The 24,687-nt window shown below is 43.6% G+C and overlaps 1 protein-coding gene and 1 non-coding gene across 2 annotated transcripts in view; one reads left to right on the top strand and one right to left on the bottom strand.

Moving 5' to 3' along the window:
* Positions 1–12,564, top strand: part of IMPA2 (inositol monophosphatase 2) — a 42,417-nt gene extending 29,853 nt beyond the window's left edge. The window contains exons 5-8 of the mRNA XM_029064314.2: positions 1,138–1,246; positions 8,606–8,714; positions 10,199–10,350; positions 11,505–12,564. Of these exons, the coding sequence (XP_028920147.1) occupies positions 1,138–1,246; positions 8,606–8,714; positions 10,199–10,350; positions 11,505–11,620 (486 nt within the window). The 3' untranslated portion in view covers positions 11,621–12,564. The remainder of the gene's footprint in view (positions 1–1,137; positions 1,247–8,605; positions 8,715–10,198; positions 10,351–11,504) is intronic.
* A 10,905-nt stretch (positions 12,565–23,469) lies between these two features.
* LOC114812689 lies at positions 23,470–23,607 on the bottom strand. The gene has a single exon (XR_003760340.1). It is a non-coding gene; the product is annotated as a small nucleolar RNA SNORA7 (small nucleolar RNA).
* Between the last annotated feature and the right edge of the window lie 1,080 nt (positions 23,608–24,687).

Raw genomic sequence — 24,687 nt, 5'->3', positions numbered from 1 at the left:
GCAACTCATCCAAAATCACACAGCAGGAAAGAGAAGAAACTATGATTAGAACCCAGGTCCTTGGACTCCCAGGCCTGTGCTCTTTTCAGTAGGCCACGCTGTACTGGCCCTACTTATGCTCTTTGCTGGTCTCCCAGTCTCTAGTCTTTCTTCCATCCAATTTAGACTACATGCTGCTGCACAGATCATTTTTTTTAATGGTATTTGTTAAATACTTACTGCGTGCCAAGCACTGTTCTAAGCACTAGGGTAGATAGAAGGTAATCAGATTGTCCCATATGGGGCTCGCATCTTAATCACCATTTAACAGATGAGGTAACTGAGGTAACTTTTCTTGAGGAGCATCCCTTGTCCCGTCTTCTCCCCCCTCCCCATTTTACAGATGAGTTAGCTGAGGCACAGAGGAAGTGAAATGGTTTGCCCAAGGCCACAGAGCAGACAAGTGGCAGAGCTGGGATTAGAGCCCAGGTCCTTCTGAATCCCAGGCCCGTGTTCTATCCACTAGGCCATGCTGCTTCTCAATAGTTGATAGCATTGCCTTAATAAAAATAGATACTACCTTTAAAAAAAAACCAAAAAAACTCAACTTTTCCTCTTTAAAGCATTTGGTGGGTTTTGCCTGGCTGTTCATAACTTGACTGATTTTAAGTTGTTTTGTTTTTTTTTTTAGTTACTTGCTTTATGAAGTTTTCCTGATGGTTCTGAATTGCTATTCTTGTAGTTTTGTCCTTGTGTCTTGGTAACCTTCTGGGATATGTTATTGTTGGCAAGTTAGATACATTCTTCTCCCACCAACAATTCTAAGGGTATCTAGTTTGTGAGTTTGATATAAAAACTTCAGTGACCTTTTAAAAGATTTAAAAAGTGGACAGAAACACGCAATTCTGAAATAATGACAAGTGGATTTCATCTGTCTTCTTTTTATTTCTGTGTCCATTAACTATTTCTTGAAGCAGATTTTTAACAAATACTTCCTGAAACTCCAGTTGGAAAAATCCACTTTTTATTTTTGCCACCACCTAGTGGCTAAACCTGTCATCACTGTAGCTTAGAATCTACTTTGTATCTGCTAACTGTGCTTGCGAGAGGTTAACCAAATTACATATGTTTATTATTTCCATTTTATGAATCTTAAAGCTTGAATTTGGAGTGATATACCACTGCACTGAAGAGCGACTGTACACTGGTAGAAGAGGCCAAGGAGCTTTTTGTAATGAACAGCGGCTTCGAGTTTCCAGAGAAACAGGTTGGAATAAATAACATTAATTTTGTTTTTCTCTTGTTTTAAGAAATGAGAAGAGAATATGCTAAATCTCATGTTGTATTTGTCAAATACTAAATGGATTCCATTATTTTGATTGAAGCCTTCTCTCTTAGAATTTGAATCAGCTCTTTGGTACCAACTTGTTGGGGATATAATCAGTGTTATTTATTGAGTGCTAACTGTGTGCAGAGTACTGTACTAAGCACTTAGGAGAGTAAAATCTAACAGAGTTGATAGATGCGTTTCCTGCCCACAACAAGATTACAGTCTAGAGGGAACTTTGCAGCAGGTTTTGTTTTTGTTTTTTAAAAAACACACATATTCTAGCAAGCTTTAAGTTGCCTCAGTTGGAGAAACCAAGTTTTTATTTTCAGCATTTTCATTTTCAGCTTCGGGACTAATTTGAGGGAGGAGAGTCAGGGCGGGGCTTTGAGGAGGCACAGAAGGAAGAGTGGAGGGAGCAGAGAGGAAAAGGAGGAGAGCAGTGGGAGAAGGAAGAAGGTGGTTAAAGGAGAAGGAAGAGGAAAGATTGGGGGAAGTATGAAAAGAAGGAAGGAAGAGATTTGATTGATGCTGTTGCCCCTCCTTCTCCTCCTTCCACAGCTGCTTTTCTGGTGGTACTGGGGCCGGACATAAGCTGCTCCTCTAACTGAAGCCCCGTGAAGATAGGCCACCCACTGATCTGCCCAAGCCTTGGGTGGGGGTTGGTTAGAGCTCTGGAGTCACCGCCTTGGCCATGCAAGAATTATTTTGCTGTGTGACTTTTTTTAATGGAATTTAAGCGCTTATCAGTGTCAAGCACTAAGTGCTGGGGTAGATACAAGTTAATCAGGTTGGACATGGTCCCTCTCCAACGTAGGACTCACAGTCTAAGTAGGCGGGGGAACAGGGATTTACTTCCCTTTTACAGTTGAGGAAACAAAGACACAGAGAATGAAGGCCCAGAGCAGGCAGTTGGCAGGACTCGGATTAGAACCCAGTTCCTCTGACTCACAGGCCTGGGCTCTTTCCACTAGGCCACGCTGCTTCCCAGCGGTAGTTTTTCAGCAAAAACCAGTGGCCACAAATGGGGCTACAGTCACCAGGGAAACAACCCAGCACCACAGCTGCTTTGGTGCCTGCTCTTCAGCAGCTCTGGAAGTCCTTCCACTGTGGATCCCCCCAAACTGTCTAGGCCTGGCTGAGGTGAGCAGGAAGCTCCTCCTCCTCCTCCTTCTCTTTCTTCCCCCTCCTCCTCCCTCCTCCTCTCTCCTCCTCTTCCTCCTCCCTTTGGGACTTCAGGCAGTGGGGCAGGAGAACTACTTGTGATACTTGGTGCCTGATGAATGCCAGAAAAGTATCAGTGGAGGCATTCTACTCTTCCTCTTTTCCCTTCTTCTCTTCTTCCTCTTAGTCATATTTATTGAATGCTTACTGTGTGCAAAGCACTGTGTTAGCACTTGGGAGAGTACAGTAGAGTTAGTAGGCAATGATCCCCTCCCTTATTGAGCCAGGGAAGCAAAAATGTGAAAACAACAGTTTAAGCAGGGTGACCAAGTGGATAGGACAGGGACCTAGGAATCGAACGGACCCAGGTTCTAATCCTGGATCTGCCACTTGTCTGCTTTGTGGCCTTGGGCAAGGCACTTAACTTCTCTGTGCCTCAGGTACCTCATCTGTAAAATGGAGATCAAGACTCTAAGCCCTCTGTGGGACATGGATTGTGCACAACAAAGTGCTTACTTTGTGCCAGGCACTATAGAAACCACTGGGGTGGATGCAAGCTAGTCAGGTTGGACACAGTCGTTGTCCCACATGGGGCTCACGGTTTTAATTCCCATTTTATAGATGAGTTACCTGAGGCCCAGAGAAGTTTAGTGACTTGCCCAAGGCCGCACAGCAGTCAAGTAGCAAAGCCGGGCTTAGAGTCCAGGTCTTTCTCACTCCCAGCCCTCTGCTCTATCCACTAGCCATGCTGCTTCTCTTCTAACTTCCTCTTTGTCTCCAACTTTCTTTTCCTATTCTGCCTTCTGGAAATCGTTTCTTATTTTAAGATATTTAAGCGCTTACTATGTGCCACAGGCACTGTACTAAGTGCTGGTGTAGTTACAAGTTAATCAGGTTGGATACAATCCCTGTCCCACATGCGGCTTATAGTCTTTATCCCTATTTTACAGATGAGGTAACTGAGGCCCAGAGTAGTTAAATGACTTGCCAAGGTCACATAGCAAACCAATGGCAGAACCAGGACTAGAACCCAAGTCCTTCTGACTCCCTGGTCCGTGCTTTTTCCAATAGACCACACTGGGTAAGGTATGTGGGAGAAGATATAGGACTGATGTTTATTTGTAGAAAGTAGCATTTTCTCCCAAAGCAGATAGCTCTTTCTGAACTTCTGGCGTCTCTGTTGATACCAGGAATGTATTTTTAAAAAAAAAATCTGCAGGTTAGGTCAGATCACAACAAAGGGCAAACTCCTTTTATAGTTCATTTTTGGACATATATATTTTACTCTTATTCTTTGATCAGATACTTTCCAGTGTGCATGCACGTATGTGAATGTCTTCCTTACCTAATTCTTAAAGTTACATGACTGAAGAAGCCATTGCAACACTGGCTGGCTTAGATGTTTAGGCACTTTTGTGAAACACGACCTTTCCTCTCTCTTCCCCCCAAAAAAAGGTAATGAGGGAAGTCACTGATCCCCAGAATTCTTCCTCTGAAAGGAACATCCAGGAGGCCAGAGGCTCCCCTCAGCAGCTTCACCCAATCACCACCTTTTCCCCCAGGTCACTTCACAGAAACCAGATTTTGCTTTCATTTGCTAAAACACAACCATTTCTTAGCTCCTGCCTGTGTCTACAGAGTATTAACAAAAATGTGTGAAATGTTCATTAAGCCCTCAAATGGTTTTAGTAATGGACCTGGCCAGGACGTGACCCTTAGGCAAACACCTAGACGCAAAACAACAGACTCAGATCCACATTTTGAAGGGTGAGGCACTCGACCTGTATAGGAAGAGGAAGTTAAGGTCAAAGAGGAGGCTACATGTTTTCCAAGAAAGCTTGGCTTCTCAATTGCCAGGGGAGAGCAATGGGAGGGGAGTAGAATGAGCCCTCTTTGTTTGCCAGGATCCTGTTCATTGAGATCTCTGCAAGATTAAAATCAGCACCAGGAAGGGCCATTGTCTGTCGTTGCAATGACTGGTTCAGCTGCCAAGCATTTTAGTTTGTTGGTCTTGTTTTTTAATGCTATTTGTTAAGCACTTACTATGTGCCAGGCACTATACTAAACACTGGGTAGATTCATTCATTCATTCATTCATTGAATCGTATTTACTGAGCATTTACTACATGCAAAGGACTGTACTAAGCACTTGGGAGAGTACAATATAACAATGAACAGACAGATTCCTTTCCCATAATGAGTTTACAGTCTTGAGGGGGATCTAGTTACAAGCTAATCAGGTTAAACACAGTCCATGACCCACATGGGGCTCACAGTCTTAATCCCCATTCTGCAGATGAGGTAACTGAGGCATAGAGAGATATTAAGTGACCTGCCCAGGGTCACACAGCAGACAAGTGGCAGAGCTGGAATTAAAACCCAGGTCCTCCCAGGCTTATGCTCTTTCCACTAGGCAACACTGCTTCGCAAACTTCCTCATGCTTTGTTTTAAAGAGAGAACAATATGAAAAGAGGGTATATAAAAGTGCAGTCCCTGACTTTTTTAAGATCACTTTAATGCAGCAGTGCTCAGCAATGAATACTTCATTAACTTTGGGAGGAAAGCTGCCTTCCTCCGTCAGTACAGAGAGCAAATTCTAAGAGAAGAAAAGGTGAGTAGAGTCCTTAAAGTACTAAAAGCAGCAATGTGGGAGGTAGAATTTCCCTCCATTTTAAGATTCCTTCAGGGCTTCAAAATGGTTCTTCAGTAAGCCTGGTTTTAAAATGCTAAAAGAGAACTGTGTCAGTTTAAAGACAAAATCATAAGCCTCATGAAGTAGGTCTGGTTGGGTCAATCAATAGTTATTTCCCTCACTCCTCTGCAGTCCCTCCCTTCTCCTGCCCCTTCTTCAATTTTCGCATCTCCAGTTGCCTGTTGTGTAACCTTGAGCAAGTCACTTAACTTCTCTGTGCCTCAGTTACCTCAATTGTTAAATACCCATTCTCCCTCCTACTAAGCCCCATGTTGGACAGGGACTGGGTCCAAGCTGATTAACTTGTATCTACCTTAGCACTTAGAACAGTGCTTGACAGATAGTGCTTAACAAATACCACAACAACAATAATAGTAATAATAATCTTTCCCAGAGGTTTATTAATAATAATAATATGGCTTACTGTGTGCTAAGCACTGGGATACATACAAGATAATCAGATCCCACATGGGGCTCACAGTCTAAGTAGGAGGGAGAACAGAAATCGAACCCTCATTTTAAAGATGAGGGAACTGAGGCACAGAGAAGTTATGTGACTTGTGCAAGGTCACACAGCAGACCAGTGGTGGAGCCAGAATGAGAATCGGGTCCTTCTGACTCCCAGTCCCATGCGCTTTCCACTAGGCCACACTGCTTCTCAAGAGGAGATTCCCCCCCCCACCCCCCGCAGTTTAAAAATCTAGCTGCTCCACCTGTACCTCCCATCAGATCCCTTTGCACTTTATCAAAGTACTTGCTCCCTCCGTGACTGCCATCTTCAACAGTTCACTTTCCATTGGTTTCTTCCCATTGCTTTCAAACGTGCTCACCTATCCCTTATCATAAAAAACCCTCCCTTACCCCCAAAGCTCCGTCCTATCATTCCTATCCAAACTCTTGAATAGGTTGTCTATACCCACTGCTTCCACTTCCTCCCTTCCAATTTTGTCCTTGATCCCCTTCAATCTGTCTTCCTCCCCTTTCACTCCATGGAAACTGCCCTCTCAAAGGTCACCAAAGATTTCCTTCTTGCCACATCCTGTGACCTCTACTCCATCCTAATCTTCCTCTGTCTCTCAGCTGCTTTTGACACTGTCATCCATCCCCTTCTCCTGGAAACATTATGCAACCCCGGATTCACTGACACTTTCTTCTCCTGGTTCTCCTCCTTCCTCTCTGACCGCTCACTCTGCCTCTTTTGCAAGCTCCTCCTCTGCCTCCCACCTTCCAACTGTAGGAGTCCCTCAAGGCTCAGTTTGGGATTCAACTACCATCTTTAAAGGGATAATTCCCAAATCTATATCTCCAGCCCTGACTCTCATTCTCTGGAGTCTCACACTTTCTCCTGACTTCAGGACATCTCTATTTGGATGTCATACTGACATCTCAAATATAACATGCTTTAACAGAATTCCTCATCTTCCCACCCAAACCCCATTCCCCCTGCTCCGAGTTTCCCATCATAGTAGACACCACGACCTACCTCCGTCTCACAGACTGTAACCTTGGCAATATCCTAAAGTCACTTTCTCATTTAACCCATATATTTAGTCGGTGTTCAAATCCTGTCAGTTCTCCCTTCACAGCATTGCTAAAATCTTCTACTACTCCAATCCAAGCACTTATCATAGTTCACCTTTACTACTGCATCAGTCTCCTCACTAACCTCCTTGCCTCGTGTCTCTCCCCACTCCAGTCAATACTTCATTCTGCTGCCTGGGTTATTTTTCAAAAAAAAAAAATTGTTCAATAACCTCTTTGCCTCCTGTCTCTCCCCACTCCAGGCAATACTTCACTCTGCTGCCTGGGTTATTTTTCAAAAATAAAAAATTGTTTAATCCATGTTTCCCCACTCCTGAAAAGTACCTCTGGTGGTTGCCCATCCACCTCCACATCAAACTGAAACTCCTTACCACTAGCTTAGAAGCACTCAATTACCTAGCCCTCCTCCTATCTTACCTCACTGATTTCTTACTAAAACCCAGTCTGCTCACATCACTCCTCATATGCCAACCTACTCACTGTACGTCGATCTTATCGATCTCACCACTAACCCCTTGCCCACATCCTACCTCTGGCCTGGAACCCCCTTCCCCTTCGTATCTGACAGACCACCATTCTCCTCACCTTCAAAGCCTTATTAAAATCACATCTTGTCCAAGAGTCCATCCATGACTAAGTCCTCATTTTCCCTACCTACTCCCCCTCCCTTCTTTGTTGCCTAAGGGCTTGGTTCTGTACCCTTTAAGAACTCGATATTTACCCCTCTCTCAGCCCTACCACACTTATGTACATATCTGTAATTTATTTTAATGTGCGTCTCCCCTCAGACTGTAAGCGTCTTATGAGAAGGGAACAAGTCTACCAACTCTGCTGTGCTGCACTCTCCCATGCACTTACTACAGTGCTCTGCAAACTGTAGGTGCTCAGTAAATACTATTGACTGATTGATTGATTCCTTCATTTGTGAGTTTCGGCCCTGGAAACCCACAGTGCTTCAGTGAACAGGAATTAAGGTTTCTGCCAGGATGTTCTATACATTACTGCGTGTTGTCTTGGGATTTCTTTGAGCAAACACAGATTCTTGAGCACCAGTTCTTCAGCAGATTCATCTGAAGAACTATTCCATTAGCCTGACTTTTTCAAAAGGAAAATCAACTATCACTGACAGGATGCTAAAAAAATAGTTACTGCCTTCTCAGCGAAGAACAGAGGCAGCTGAATGACTGCAGCATTTCCGAAAGGTCTTGGAAGAACCTTTCCTGCCAAAAACTGCCAGATTCTTTCAAAGAAATGTATTTAAATCATTTGGGAGGCATTAGAAGCAGCGTGGCTTACTGGAAAGAGCATGGGCTTTGGAGTCAGAGGTCATGGGTTCGAACCCCGGCTCTGCCACTTGCCAGCTGTGTGACTTTGGGCAAGTCACTTAACTTCTCGGTGCCTCAGTTCCCTCATCTGTAAAATGGGGATTAAGACTGTGAGCCCCACATGGGACAACCTGATTCCCCTGTGTCTACCCCAGTGCTTAGAACAGTGCTCAGCACATAGTAAGCGCTTAACAAATACCAACATTATTATTATTATTAGTTTAGTAATCAATCAAATCAGTGATATTCATTGAATGCTTACTATGTGCAGAACACTGTTCTAAGTGCTTGAGAGAGTACAACAGAATTGCATTGCCATTCTGCATCCTGTCATTAGGTGATTGGACTGTGGGTTTTTAGGTAATTCCCAGGTAATCTAAGAAAATGAAGTTTTTGGTGGTGAAATCCAAGAGCTATTCAATATGACGCTCATGTTGGGAAATCTTCTGATCTGATTACTGGGATCCACCCTACCATTGCACTAAGTAAATAATATTATTACCACTGTTATCAGAATCTGGAGATTTTGCTGATGAATAATCTGGCTGGTGCGGGGGGAATTGTTTTTATTGCAGATCTTTCAAAGGCCTTGGTCTTAACAGAAATCGGTCCCAAACGGGACCCTGCCACACTGAAGTTGTTCCTCAGTAACATGGAGAGGTTGCTCCACGCCAAAGCTCATGGGTATGAACTTTCAATTTCTGGATATGAACATTTAATTCCTAGAACACTAGGTTCCAATGCCATCTTGCCAAGGCCCCCAGAGATTTAAATGCGTAAAAGAAGCCCTATGGTCTAGTGTATAGGAAACAGGCCTGGAAGTCAGAAGAACCTGGGTTCTGATACCGGCTCCGTCACTTGTCTGTTGTGACCTTGGGCAAGTCACTCCTGGGCTTCAGCAACCTCATCTTTAAAATGAGGATTAAGCCTGTGAGCCCTGGGACATGGACTCTGTCCAAATTGATTAGCTTGTATATACCCCAGCGCTTAGTACAGGGCCTTGGCACATTGTAAGTGCTTAAAAAATTCCATAAAAAGTGTATTTGGTAAAAGAACAGAGAGGGTGAAGGCTAAAATGATCAATTTCAAGTATCTCTGGTGGTCAAGGGGAGAGATACCCATCTGGCTTCAAAGCAGGGGGAACCAATAACAAGAAACACAAATGTTTTCTATCCTTCCAGCTCTGTGACTGTGCTTCAAAGAAACAGTTGATTGCCCTAGACTGTAAACTCGTTGTGGACAGGGAGCGTGTCTGCTAACTCTGTTACACTGTGGGACATGGACTTAGTCCAATCAAATTTGTATGTATCCACCCCAGTGCTTAGAACAGTGTGGCACATAGTAAATGCTTATCAAATAATAATGTTGGTATTTGTTAAGCGCTTACTATGTGCCGAGCACTGTTCTAAGCGCTGGGGTAGATACAGGGTAATCAGGTTGTCCCACATGAGGCTCACAGTTAATCCCCATTTTACAGATGAGGGAACTGAGGCCCAGAGAAGTGAAGTGACTTGCCCACCGTCACACAGCTGACAAGTGGCAGAGCTGGGATTTGAACTCATGCCATTATTATTATCATTATTGTTCTTGTTGTTATTATTATTCTCCTAAACACTTAGTACAGTGCTGGCCTCATAGTAAGCACTCAATAAATGCCATTGTCAACGATGATGACAATGATGCCCTCAGCCCAGCTGGAATAGTTTGGCCTTGAATTTATTCAATGTGGCTTAGTGGAAAGAGCATAGTCTTGAGAGTCAGAGGTTGTGGGTTCTAATCCTAGCTCCGCCCCTTGTCAGCTGTGTGACTTTGGGCATGTCACTTCACTTCTCTATGCCTCAGGTACCTCATCTGGAAAATGGGGATTAAGACTGCCAAATGGGACAACCTGATAGTAAGCACTTAATAAATGCCATTATTATACCCTTATACCATCACTCCGTAATTTGACAACAGACTGGGAAAATCTCTCTGATAGCGGAGGGAGCCCGCCATAGATTATTCCTCCGACAGGTTCTCTCCTGGATGGAATTTAAAGAAACCAGTGCACCACCAGCCAGGTCCTAGAGAAGCTTCCTGTGAAGCCCAGGCTACCCCCCTTAGCCAACTTCAGGTCGTCTTTAGGAGCATACCGTAGTGTGACATCATTTCTTCTCACTGTTCTCCAGGGTTCGGGTGATTGGAAGCTCTACTTTGGCTCTGTGCCACCTGGCATCTGGTGCTGCAGATGCCTACTACCAGTTTGGTTTGCACTGCTGGGACTTAGCAGCCGCTACGGTCATCATTAGAGAAGCGGGCGGTATTGTGATAGACACATCTGGTGAGTAAATCTCTCTTCTCACTCACCAGGTTCGTTGGTCTCACCTCAGTAGAGAAAAGTGGAGGAGTAAAACACATTGAATTTGGGTTTCCCATGTGCTAGTTTGAGGTGCCCATTTCTGACCCTCCTAAGCTAGCCTGAAGTCGTCCAACTCTTCTTTCTGCTAGAGCTTCCTCCGAGGGGGCAGTGATTGGCTCCATCTGGGGGTTCTGGCAGGCAGTGTGGCCTCCGGCCTGCTACCCTTTCCTATTTCGATCAATCTTGAAGCAAAACGGACCGAATGATCAGAAGGCCTTGGGTTCTAATCACTGCTCCGCCACATGTTCCTGTGTGACCTTGGACAAGTCACTTGGCTTCTCTGTGCCTCAGCTACCTCATCTGTAAAATGGGGATTAAGACTGTGAGCCCCATATGTGAGCCCCATGTCCAACTCGATTAGCTTGTATCCATTGCAGTGTTTAGTTCAGCGCCTATGTGAGAAAGAAAGCCCCTAACAAATACCAGAAAGGAAAAAGTTACTGACAGTGCCAGGTGCTGTTCAGAGAAGGTGTCCACAATTATGGGGCCATTCCCTAGGATGCTGCCTCCAGTCTCCAGTCATCCAGGCAGGTAGCGTCTGCCTGAATGAATGTGTCCATTTTCCATAGTATATTTGGGAGAACAAAGAGCCTACTTGTGCATACATGGGGAAATTCAGCCTGCATCTGAAACATGTCATCAAGGACTCCTTATGCACCCAAGGCCATAGACCCCCCTCCCCAACCTCCAGGTACTGTGTTCTTGCTCATCAGAAAAAGTTGCCCCCAGCTCTGGAGTTTCAGCTCTGTCCCTAAAACCCCAGACCTGGACTGTGCCCAAACAGAAATTAAGCCCCAAACCCACTAAGCCCCGTGCCTCTAAGACAACTTGAGAGCTACATCAGAAAACCAGATGGAACTTGCATCTTATAGAAAGCAAATGAAGAAAATTATGTCTTAATCCTTTTACTCCTTGAACAACCTATCATCTAGAGCTCTTTGTGTGGGCAGGAATCTCTGGACCTTCACTCTGTTGAGGAGGTTTCCTTTACTTTGAACGCAGAAATGTACGGCTTCGTTTCAGCCCTTCCAACTTAAACCAGTAGTGTGTTTTTCTGTCCCATCTCTTGTTTTCAGGGGGACCCCTCGATCTTATGTCATGCAGAGTGGTTGCCGCAGGCACCAGAGAGATGGCGATGCTTATAGCTCAGGAAATACAGACTATTAACTATGGACGCGATGATGAGAACTGAAAAACATGGATAGCTGTTCAATTCCAACCGTGAGGCTGCCTTTCTGGAAATACTGTATTCCGAGATGGTTTCATCAGAGTGCACAACTCGCTTAACAACTTGCTGTGGGACAGACATTGTACAGTTCCTAACTACTCCACAAGAGAGACTTTTCAACTAAAGTGACGGCGCCTTTTTCAATCTGCATCTGTTTCAATGGGGACGTGGTGTTTGGTTTTGGTTTAATTGGTGGTTTGTCTCTTAAAACGCAATCGTGAGTAGCAGTCGTACTCCAGTTCAGCAGGAGTTTTGCGTCTTTAGGACTGTACCAAAAGTCTCCTGTGACATATGCAAAGATAATTAAATTTTATTTTTTCAGAAAGCAGGAATCAGGTAATAAGCCTTAGAACTGCAGGAAGAGACAAGGTGGTTAAGGGTGTGCCTACATCTCCTCATGTTCCAAGGTACTTTAAAATGCAATAAATAGCAATGCTATTCTTTTCTAACCATGTCACTACCATAAGTGTATTTTGGGTGCTTGCCAAAACAATTTGCCTAACGTGTTAGAAGCAAACTGGGGAAGGTACTGTTTAGAGAGGGTTGTATTTTTAAATGCAGCATTCTCAGTATTCATTGTATATACATAACTTTTCAGGGATGTCGACAAAACAAACTAAATGGTTGGTAAACTCGGTACTTAAGGTCCTATGTAGGCCCCAGTCTAGGAAATCTGGTAACTTGCCTTTGTCACAGAATGACTGTATTTGATTATCTGTTCAGTCTTTTTTTTCTTTCTTTTTTTGAGGGGAGGGAGGATCCTGGGAGATGATATTTAAGGTGGTCCAGGTTTAAATTTGATTATTTTAAATCCCAAAGGTGGGCAGCCAAGTGTTTGATTTCTGAAACACCGAGTCCAAGTAAATATTTCAAGAGGAATGGAAAATAAACTCCCACACTTTAACCATTTTATTGACCTACCAAATTATAACCTTGGTGATTTCAAAGAGTCTTGTTTTTTTAGCTTCCAAAATACTGAGGATTCTAAATTTTTCCCTGAAAACTTGATCACAGATACCAAAAGAAGCTGACTTGCACCTAAATCTCCCATTCAATATTCCCCCAGACTTGGCTTGAAGTCCGGCCAAGGAGAACAACTGCCCTCAGATTCCTCTGACTCCATTCCTCAGTCTGGCCTGGTTCTGAAGCACCACCAGGGACATGTGCCGAAAAGGACCAGCCTTCCGCTTCTCCGAGAGCAAGTCGGAGATGATCTAATTATTCTGGATCACCAGAGGGCACATTAGGACTTTGTAGAGAAGAACAAATAAGGAGTAGACTAGCTGTTTTGAACCTGGGAATCAATCATTCAATGGCATTTATTGAATGTGGACTATGTGCAGAGCACCGTACCAAGCAGTTGGAAGAGTAATGATTATAATGATGGTATTTGTTAAGCACTTACTATGTGCCAAGCACTGTTTTAAGCACTGGGATAGATGCAAGGTAATCAGGTTGTCGCATGTGGGGCTCACAGTCTTCATCCTGATTTTACAGATGAGGTAAGTGAGGCACAGAGAAGTGAAGTGACTTGCCCAGAGTCACACAGCTGACAAGTGGTGGAGCCAGGATCAGAACCCACGACCTCTAACAAGTCTGTGTTCTTTCCACTACAGCAGAGTCTGTAGATACATACCCTACTCACAATGAACTTACATTCTAGAGAAGATACAATGCTTTTGGGTCTGATGAATCTGAGAAATGAAAACAAGAAATCTCACCCATTCCTGGCTCCAATCTGTTCCTCATCAGGCCCCTGGCCTAGAGCAGCCCTGAAGGCATGTGGGACATATGCACTAGAGGTTGGCTCCTTCTCTTCTATCCAGTGGTTCCACTTCCTCAATCAGCTAGTCAGGAAGTTCCCTCCCTGAGCCAACTAGGTAATCATCCCACTCTCACTTGTTCACCTCTTTTTATTGCAGAGCTCACCTATTCAGGTGACTACACTTCTTCTTGGGAATATTAGGCATCTGGGAAAGGGTCTTAGCTCTTTCAGGCTACTAAACCTCCAGTTAGTGTCCTGGAACCTTGCAGTAGTTAAAAAACTAGTAGTTAGAGGAGTGTGGCCTAGTGGGTAGAGCATGGGCCTGAAAGTCAGAAGGACCTGGAGTCTCATCCCTGCTCTGCCATTTGTCTGCTGTGTGACTTTGGGCAAGTCGCTTAAGTTTTCAGTGTCTCAATTACCTCATCTGTAAGTCAGGGATTGAGACTGTGAGCCCCATGTGGGAAATGGACTGTGTCCATCCTGATCAGTTTTTAACTACCCCAGTGCTTAGTACAGTGCCTGGCACATAAGGCTTTACAAATATCATAAACGCCCCCCACTTCCAAGGGGCTTCTTATCTGCTGCTCTAGCATAGTGGTTTGGGGTTTTTTTGTTCATTTTTTTTCTTTTAGGTGTAATGGTATTCTGGTAAGGTTTTTGCTGACCCTTATATCTCCTGCCTGATAATCTATGATTTTCATATTCAGATGGGTGTGTAAAAAACCAAAAATGGTAAGGCCAGTTCTCTCCCTGAGGTTGCGGGAGAAAGAATGACTGCTCTCCTTCTCAGGCAGGGGACTCCAGCAGCCACATCTCCAAGTCGGTATGTGTGGCCAAGGTCAGTACCCATAAAACTGTGATTCTGTAGGTCATGTGCCTCCATTTGGAAGGAGCACAGGGAAGCTATGTGGTTTGCAGCCATGGCTGTCTCTGCCCCAGGAAGGAGACAAAGTTGCAGAGGTGGCGGGAGAGGGAGCGGTTTCTTCCTTTGGTGCTGAGGAGAACAATTCTCATGCCCTTCCAAACTCGAGGGGAAATGTGGGCTGAATTTACCAGGAGAGAATCATAATGGGTCACAAACTAAACCTTCCATCGAGGCCAAGTTTTCCCCTGAAGAACCGCTGACCCCTTGCTGTGGATGTCCAAGCTTCCATGTGTCCAAACTGACTGATTTAGTGAAAATTGCAAATACATCCAGGGCTAGGTCTCCTTCCCTCACTCTGTCCTTCCAGCAGGTTCTAGCAACTCACCCGCTGCCTGGGAAAGTTTTTCTCGTGTTCGTCCCATATACACTGTTTGTAACCTCCAGGTTGAACTTTACACTTGTTTTTCCATAGGTTTACGACCACCTTATCTCCAGTCTGCACATTGCAGGTTTGGACTTAATCATACCAATAATATCTTATTGCAGTGCCTTTGGCTGAGTTTCTCAAGCCACTTTACAGACTTTTTCTCTTCAATAAAAAGCACAGCAAGCTTTTCCCTCCTCTAGAGGGGGACTGATGAATCAATTAGGTGTGGGGCTTACATCCATCATACCGCTTGTATAGGAAATACTATATAAATCATCAGTAAATTGTTCAGACTTTAATAATAAGTACATTTGTAAGTGCATTTTCTTGGGCAGATGCACTAAATCTAGTCCAAAAGCTCAGCCTTAGAAGCAGCATGGCCTACCGGAAAGAACATGAGCCTGGGAGTCAGAGGACCTGGGTTCTCATCCTGGCTCTGCCAATTGCTTGCTGTGTGACCTTGGGCAAGTCACTTAACTTCTCTGGGCCTCGGTTTCCTCAACTGTAAACTGGAAATTAAATACCTGTTCTTCCTCCTACTTAGACTATGAGCCCCATGTGGGACAGGGACTGTGTCCGACCTAATCAACTTGTACCTACTCCAGCACTTAGAACAGTGTTTGACACATAGAGAGTGCTTTACAAATACCATTAACAAAAAGTGTCAGTAAACTGAGAATTTGCTCAATCCAGCCGGATTTTGTTCTAGTGAAAAATACAATCTATATTGGTAATATTGGGGCAGGCAGTTTTCCTTGCTAGTTAGTTCATCTGGTGAAAATTCCTGAGCACTTTTATCTGGGCTAGAGAACCAACTATTCCAACTATTCTACAGAATATTTATCTAGATTGTTGGTGTTGATCCTGGCTCAGTTTAAATAGATGAAAATCTTAATAGTTGAGAGAGATCTGTTTGATTGTGGAGGAAACTATTTTTAAACTTTTTTTTTTACCTAGGGCTAATCAGAGCTGCTTGGAACCCCTCCCCCCGCCATAGAAATGTTGATCTATACTATCATACATATAACCCATGTGGCAAGACAAATCATTTTCAGTATGAATGATTCTTGATGCTGACTTGGCACGATGGGCACTACAGAGTACAAATTTGCCATTGGTGGGCAGGGACTGTCTCCGTTTATTGCTTGCCATATTGTACTTTCTATGCTCTTAGTACAGTCCTCTGCACACAGTAAGTGCTCAATAAATATGATTGAATGAATGAATGATGCTGCAATCCCGATTTTGTGAAATGCAGACTGAAACTGGCATTGATGTCAAAGTCTTTTGTGCCATTCTGACAGCCCAGTCAGCCTCTGGACCAGGGATTGCTGTGTGACCTGTAGCAGCTCTGGGTCCTTTGTGACTCTTAACCTCTTTCTGGGCTGTTGCTGCTTCCTTGTGCCCAAGTCCTTGTGCCCAATCTAGGACACTCATGATTTCTCCCTCTCTCTGCCCCTGCTTCTGTTGGGGTTAGGAAGGCAGAGGCAACAGCAGAAATGGTACATAACTTCGGAGCCGTAAGAGATACAGCAGAAGCATCAGTTATATACGAGCTTATAGCCCCTATACCCACTCCTGGAAATGGCAGCATTAAAAATTTCCCAATGCCTGATCCATAACTTCAAATATCACTAAGAACTGAGTGTCTTTTCTCTATTTTTATGAAAATGTTTTTCTCTGAAGCCAACTCCCCTCTACCCGACTCCACACACACAAAAAAAAGTGATGCTTTGAATGGGAAAAATAACTTTACTTAGTAAACTTCACCTATCTGCACACCCTCTATCTTCCTCTCAGATTCATTTCTTACCCTCTCTCTCCCAGGCCTGGATGATTCTGGGCAACCTCCACTCTAGCTGGAAGGCATAAGGGAGTGAGAAGTAGGAATGGAGGAGCAAAAGCTCTTCCATTTCCAACTGCTGCTTAGACATGGCCCCTCTCGGGCTCCAGCGCCTCTAAAGAGCTGACAGCTGGATGCACTTACTCATTCTGAATGTGGACCATGTTGGTCATATTGGCACTGTCCCTCTTCTCACCCATCCCATCCCTTTCCCTCATTCTCTCTCTCTCTCTGTCTCTTTCCCTCCGCCCCAACTCCTTCCCTTTTTTTTATCTCTGCTTTCTGCCTCTCTCCCTCCCAGTCAGTAACAGTGATGGAAAGTCCATGACCTGGGGCATTGAACTCTACAAAGCCAGTTCTGGGAAATATTATGTCCACCACAGTGACCTGGAGTTATTTTGGTTATTTTATATTGTGGTCTCCCTCCCCTTAGACTGTGAACCCCATGTGAGACTGGAACTATGTTCAATCTGATTGGATATATCTACTCCAGCACTTAACATGGGCCTTGGTGCTTTGAAAGTTTTAACAAATGCCATATTAACTGCTTCTGCTGGCATTATTGTTATTATTATTATTGGAGCCACCAAGGAAGAAAAGTCATGTCAAGCTGAAGTGCACTCAACGTGGCCTCCCATTCTCCTTATTTGAGCCCCCCAAAAGTGTTTTTATGTTCGGTGGACTGATCCCTCAATGCACACAAGCCTAATGACAGATTTAAAAAATGGTCAGGAAATTACCTGCATCTTAACTGGGCTAACAAAAGCTAACTAGCTGACATTGGGGAAATTTGGTTTGAGGATTTTTATGTGTCATTCAGTTCAGAAGAACCAAGAGTGTACACAATGGACATTTTTGTCTAGGAGATTGCACCCTCTTGCATGGCTCTCGATTGGCCCAGTAGTTTATCTGTTTGAAAGCTCACATGTAGCTTTTTGCTTTTCATTACTATGAAATATAATCCCGGCTCCACCACTTGTCTACTGTGTGACCTTGGGCAAGTCACTTCACTTCTCTGTGCCTCAGTTACCACATCTGTAAAATGGGGATCGAGACTGTGAGCCCCGTGTGGGACAGGGACTGTGTTCAACCCAATTTGCTTGTATCCACCCCAGTGCTTAGTACAGTGCCTGGCACATAGCACGTAAAAAATGCCATTATTATTATATCTATTGTTTGCCCTGCCGCAACCTTAATTAACCCACTGCTTGCCAGGTTAGACTCGGGGAGAATACCCAGAGCCCCTCACCCTCCAGGCAATATGTGGAGGGAAGGAAGATATGAGGAGGTGTGGTAGAGTGGAAAATGTGAAATGCTCTTTGTCCAATAATGGGTGTTGCCTCTAGACTTCAAAATTGTTGTGGGCAGAGAACGTGTCTGTTTATTGTTATATTGCACTCTTCCAAGCTCTTAGTACAGTTCTCTGCACACAGTAAGAGCTCAGTAAAAATGAATGAATATTGGGTTGCCTGAGAGGGCTTGAGCCAGGGGCTAGTATTGGTTCCTTGGAGAAGCAGCGTGGCTCAGTGGAAAGAGCATGGGCTTTGGAGTTAGGGCTCATGAGTTCGAATCCCAGCTCTGCCACTTGTCGGCTGTGTGACTGTGGGCAAGTCACTTCACTTCTCTGTGCCTCAGTTCCCTCATCTGTAAAAAAATGGGGATTAAGACTGTGAGCCCCACGTGGGACAACCTGATTCCCCTATGTCTACCCCAGCGCTTAGAACAGTGCTCGGCACATAGTAAGCGCTTAACAAATACCAACATTATTAATCCTCATTCAAGTTACGTTAGTATTGCTCCAGGTAGCTTGAGGCTGAAATAACTTTGGACTAGAAAATTCAGTCTTTTAAAAAATGTTCTAGCTCCAGGAAGACATGATCATAAATTCAAGAAGTTAGATGTGTCATTGCACAGTCAGAAACAAATCCACATATGTGTGTTTGAAAACAAAGAAAATTTGAAGTGCCTCTGAGGACACACAAACAGAAATGATCTTCCTTTGTATGAGTAGAAGCGATCACATATAGAGTGTGTTAAACATTTGTCTTTTGCTTTTCCTGTTCATTCAAGATTTCCCCAACTGCTTGAAGCTGGCATACAGATTTAGCAAATTCAACGGTAACAAGCTCTGTAATTATCTTCAAGGACAAGTTTTTTTATACATCATAAAGTTGATTTGTGTGCTACCACAGTGTTTCATTTCTTCCTGACTTTGGTTTCCCCGAACACCTCATTAACATTCGAAACAGTTTCAGTTGTCCTGAATTTCTTTGTATTAAGCTTCCGAGGAAAGTCACAAATTGTTTTGGTGCATGTATAAATGACTTGACTAAATAAAACTCAATCTTTTTGTTCCTTGTTCATTATTATCAATCAGTGGTATTTGAGGGCTTTCAGTGTGCAGAACACTGTACTAAGAACTTGAGAGAGTACAATAAAACAGAATTCCCTGCCCACATCGAGCTTACTAAACATGTCGAAATTGGTTTCCTTATTCTCTAAACTTCAACTAATGGTATTGTTCTCCAATCTTACATGACAGATTCACATGACTCAAACATTATTTACAAAGGAAAATGTACTTTTCAGTACTTACATTTTCTCCAAACCAATTTATTCCAACTGTCTAATTGTTTCTCACCAGATATCCAAACCTCTGTAGTGTACAATTGTAGCTGATATTTCCTGCCTTCCTAATCTGTATAAACAATGGAGGCTTTCGTAGATGCATCCTTAAGGTTTTGAAATGATTTATCAACAACTATTGTCAGGTAATAATAATAGCTTTGGTATTAAGTGCTTACTATGTTCCAACCACTGTTCTAAGCACTGGGGTAGATACAAGATAATTAGTTTGGATACAGTCCCTGTCATTCATTCATTCATTCATTCAGTCATATTGGTTGAGCGCTTACTGTGTGCAGAGCACTGTACTAAGCATTTGGAAAGTATGGTTCAGCAACAGATAGAAACAGTCCCTACCCCACAACGGCTCACAGTCTTAATCCCTGTTTTACAGATGAGGTAACAGGTCCAGAGAAGTGAAGTGACTTGCCCAAAGTCACACAACAGACACGTGGTGGAGCCAGAATTAAAATCCATGTCCTCTGACTCCCAGGCCCATGCTCTCTCCATTTGGCCATGCTGCTTTTCATTCAGGGTCACTCAGGCTGTTTGATTCTGAGCTTGGATTTAAACATTGTGCATTATAAAGGAAGATCTGAACATTTTGTTGAGGTGAATGAGAGTACCACACTGGAAAAAAGCATAAAATATTGGATGAGGGCACAGTAGTCGGTTAACTACCAATGCATACTGCAGATCACGGGGGTATCAGATAAATGCCAAATTGTACTTTTGAAGTGCTTAGTACAGTGCTCTGCACACAGTAAGTGCTCAATAAATATGATTGAATGAATGAATGAAATGTATGTGTGAATGGCTTACTGAAAACCATCAATACTACTGGAAAAATAATAATAATGATGGTATTTGTTAAGCGCTTTCTATGTGCCAAGCATGGTTCTGAGCACTGGGGTAGATACAAGGTTATCAAGTTGGATGCAGTCCCTGTCTCAACTAGGGCTCACAGTCTTACTCCCCATTTTACAGTTAAGGTAACGGAGGCCCAGAGAAATGAAGTGATTTGCCCAAGGTCACACAGCAGACAGATGGCAGAGCTGGGATTAGAACCCAGGTCCTTCTGGCTCCCAAGCCTGTGCTCTACCCACTAGACCACACTGCTCCAGGGCATTTCCTGAAGGTAGGACACCCTTTATCTTAAATCCATCAATTGTATTTTCAAGCACTTAGTGTCTGTAGTGCATTCTAAAAAGTGCTTGGGAGAATACAGTATAGGAGTTGATATACACATTTTCTGCCCACAACAAGCTTTTAGTCTAGAGGGGGATACTGACATTAATATAAAAAAAAAATTGTGGTTATATACATTAAGTGCTTATGGGGCTGAGTAAAGGGTGCAAATCTAAGTGTGAAAGGCAACACAGAAGGGATTGGGAGAAGAGGAAATGATTGCTTAGGGAAGGCCTCTTGGAGAAGTGTTTTTAATAAGGCTTTCTAAGGTGGGGAGAGTGATCATCTGTCAGATGTGAAGAAGGAGAGCATTCCAGGCCAGTGGCAGTGCGTGGGCGAGAAGTTGGTGGCGAGATAAACAAGATCGAGGTAGAGTGAGTAGATTGGCATTAGAGGAGTGAAGTGTGTAGGCTGGGTTGAATAGGATACTGGGAAGGTAAGGTAGGAGGGGACAAGGTGATTGAGTGCTTTGAAGGTTGGACAAAGTTCACAACCCACCTGAACTCACAGTCTTCTAATCTCCATTTTACAAATGAGGTAACTGAGGCATAGGGAGTTTGTGTGACTTGTCCAAGTTCACACAGCAGACAAGTGGCAGGACCAAGATTAAAACCCGAGTCCTTCCGACTGCCAGGGTTGTGGATACTTCTGTATCTACTAATGCACCTGCACACATGACCAACAGCTCCATGGAGATTATGACATTGGCAAGTGTGGAAAGATCTGGAAAGTTTTGGGTTTGGGGTAACATTCCTCCCTATAAAAAGGCAAAGCAGTGCTTGGTTGGTACCTTCAGATGAAACACCAAGGGGGTTAATGGGAGTGCAAAGATCCTCATTCATCTGAAATATGAGTTTATTTCCATAGAACTTGTTTTTAGAGATCACCTCAGTCCCTTTGCCCCCTCCTACCTTACTTTGCTCCTTACTTATTATAGCCCAGCCCACACACTTCACTTCTCTAGTGGCAGCCTCCTCTGTGCCTGGATCTCGCCTATCTCACTGACAACTCCTTGCCCATGTCCTGCCTCTGGCCTGGAACGCCCTCCCTTTCTATATCCGACAATGACCCTCCCCACCTTCAAAGCTTTATTGAAGGCACATCTTCCCCAAGAGGCCTTCCCTGACTAAACCCTCCTTTCCCCTTCTCCCTCTCCCTTCTGTGTGACCCTTGCACTGGTATCTGTACCCTTTATTCACCCCTGCCTCAGTCCCACAACACTTATGTACAGATCCATAATTTATCAATCAATCAATGGTATTTATTGAGTGCTTACTACTTAGATTGATGTTTGTCTGTAGACTGTACACTTGTCATGGACAGGGAACATGTCTACCAACTCTTATATTGTACTCTCCCAAATATTTAGTAGAGTGCTGTGCACACAATAAGTGCTCCATAAATCCTGGATTGATTGATCGATAGAGATCCCCATCCTAAGGACATCTGAGAATTTTCCAGACTATGTTTTGTCTCCCAGATAATTACAAAGACTTTCCATCCAATCCATTATCTCTGTGTTTTCAACCTCCTCAGGGACAGTATACAGAGAGCAGATGTACAGACAGGAACAAAATAATACTGACCTGGGGGGAATCTGAGGTAAACGCTAAGAGTCAGTAAGAACCTTGGTTTTGTGGAACCAGAAAGTCATGGGTTCTAATCCTGGCTCCGCCACTTGACTTCTGTGTGACCTAGGGCAAGCCACTTCACTTTTCAGGCCTCAGTTACCTCATCTGTAAAGTGGGGATTAAGACTGTGAGCCCTGGGTGGGACAACCTGATTACCTTATATTTACCCCAGTGCTTAGAACAGTGTTTGGCACTTAGTAAGAACTTAATAAATACAATTATTATATTATTATTATTATTAATAAGATACAGGAGGTAAGAGGGCGATTTAAGATTCAGCTATTTTTAATTTACTCTGGTGGTGGAATGGCTTTTAGTTCTGCCTGGGGTGTTCGTATTCTCACACAGTGCAAGAAAAAAAAGCAATATTTTTAATAATACTCATATTCAAGGCACTCCTTAAATCCTAAACTCTTACCAGGACACTGGCAGTTATTATTTTACCAGGAATCTGTGAATTTGATCATTCTTTGTGTACTCTGATGAATATAAACAGTCTTATTAATTATTATTTTGCCAGTCTTGGCTCAGACACTAACTCAGACACTTTGAAGAGTCCCAGATCTGGCTGGATGCATTAGTAATGGATGCAAAAGAATAAAGGTGAATTAGGCTAATCCTCTGCCACCTGCCTTTTTTTCACAAAAGTCAGCACAAATAAGGAATGGCACTCTCCCTGATTGACACAAAACCTAGGCCTGCACTTGGGTTACCTAGATGAAGGCTTTTTCCTCCTTCCATTGTCCTTTCAGTCAAGCAATTAATCAATGGGATTTATCGGGCATTTCCTGTGTGAAGAGCACTGTAGTAAATGCTTGGGAGGCAATAATAATAATTGTATATTTGTTTAGTGTTTTTACAATATACCAAGCCCTAGGACAACTGCCAGAGTCGATCAATCGATCAGTGATATTTATGGAGCGTGTACTGTGTAAAGAGCACTGTTCTAAGCACTTGGGATAGTACAATATAACAGACACATTCCCTGCCGACAGTGAGCTTATAGTCTAGAAGAGTCACTGCCACTTGTCCCTGACCCAGTTTCAATCCCCATTTTTAAGATGAAGTAACTGTAGTGTACTGTACTGTACTTCAGTTTCCTCATCTGTAAAATGGGAATTAACTCCTACTCCCTCCTACTTGGACTGTGAGCGCCATGTGGGACAGGGACTGTGTCCAACCCGATTATCTTGTAATGACCCCGGGGCTTAGTACAGTGGTTGGTACTTAGTAAGTGCTTGATAACTTGTCATACGCTGTCCAGTCATCTCCGACGCCAAGTGACTCCATGGACACATGTCTCCCAGAACAGCCCACCTCCATCTGCAATCGTTCTGGTAGCGTATCCGTAGAGTTTTCTTGGTAAAAATCCAGAAGTGGTTTACCATAGCCTCCTTCCGTGCAGTCAACTTGTATCTCCACCCTCGACTCTCTCCCGTGCCGCTGCTGCCCCGCACTGATGAGTTTTGACTTGTAGCAGATTGCCTTCCACTTGCTAACCACTGCCCGAGCTAGGAATGGAAAGGACAGGCCTCTGCTTAACTCTCCCTCTCATAGTTGAGACTGGTAGAGTACAGGAAACTCTCCAGGGGTGACCCTGAGAGGGGCAATAAGTCCTTAAATATCATTTAAAAAAATAATCAAACCAAAAAAACCTAGACAGATTGGAGACAAAAACCAGCAAGACCATCTGAGCGGTTGTATGCAGAGGCTAAATAGTCACTAGATAGTCGTTTCTACCTCCAAAGCAACTGTAAAGGCACCAGGACACTCGCTGCTCTGAGTGTCACCCCAACCTGGGCTCGTAGACTTGGGTAGGGCTCTAGCACATCATAGAAAACATTGTGAGCCCCATGTGGGATGGAGATTATTCTGACCTGATTATCTTGTATTTACCTCAGTTTTTAAGAAACAGAAGCAGCATGGCCTAGTGGCGAGAGCACAGGCCTGGGAATCAGAAGGTTGTGGGTTCTAATCTCAGCTCTGCCACTTGTCTCTTATATGACCTTGGACAAGTCACTTAACTTCTCTGTGCCTCTGTTTCCTCATATGTAAAATGGGGGTTAAATGGGAGGGTTAAATAAATTATTATTTATAATGATGCTAGGATGCCTGTTTACTTTTGATGTCTGACTCCCCCCTTTTACACTGTGAGCCCGTTGTGGGCAAGGATTGTCTCTAATTGTTGCTGACTTGTACTTTCCAAACACTTAGTACAGTACTTTGCACACAGTAAGCACTCAATAAATACTATTGAATGAATGAATGAATGACTGTGAGTCCCATGTGGGACAGGGACTGTGTCCAAACCGATTTACTTGTATCCACCGCACTGTTTAATACAGTACCTGGCACACAGTAAGTGCTTACGAATACTAGAATTATTGTTATCATTAGCACATAGTAAGCCCTTTACAAACACCAAATCAAAGAGGGGAATTGATCAATGGTTTTTATGGAGCACTTACTGTGTGTAGAGCATGGTACTAAGTGCTGGAGAAAGTGCAAGGAAAAAGAGTTTGTAGACACGATAATAATAATAATGATATTTGTTAAGCACTATGTGCCAGGCACTGTACTAAGCGCTTGAGAAAGTACAGTGCAACAGAGTTTGTAGACAAGATTATAATAATAATAACAATGTTGGTATTTGTGTGCCAGGTGCTGTACTGAGCGCTGGGGCAGGT

Source organism: Ornithorhynchus anatinus, chromosome 5, assembly GCF_004115215.2.
Source record: "Ornithorhynchus anatinus isolate Pmale09 chromosome 5, mOrnAna1.pri.v4, whole genome shotgun sequence".
Taxonomy (NCBI): domain Eukaryota; kingdom Metazoa; phylum Chordata; class Mammalia; order Monotremata; family Ornithorhynchidae; genus Ornithorhynchus; species Ornithorhynchus anatinus.
This window is presented reverse-complemented; position numbering and strand designations above follow the sequence as displayed.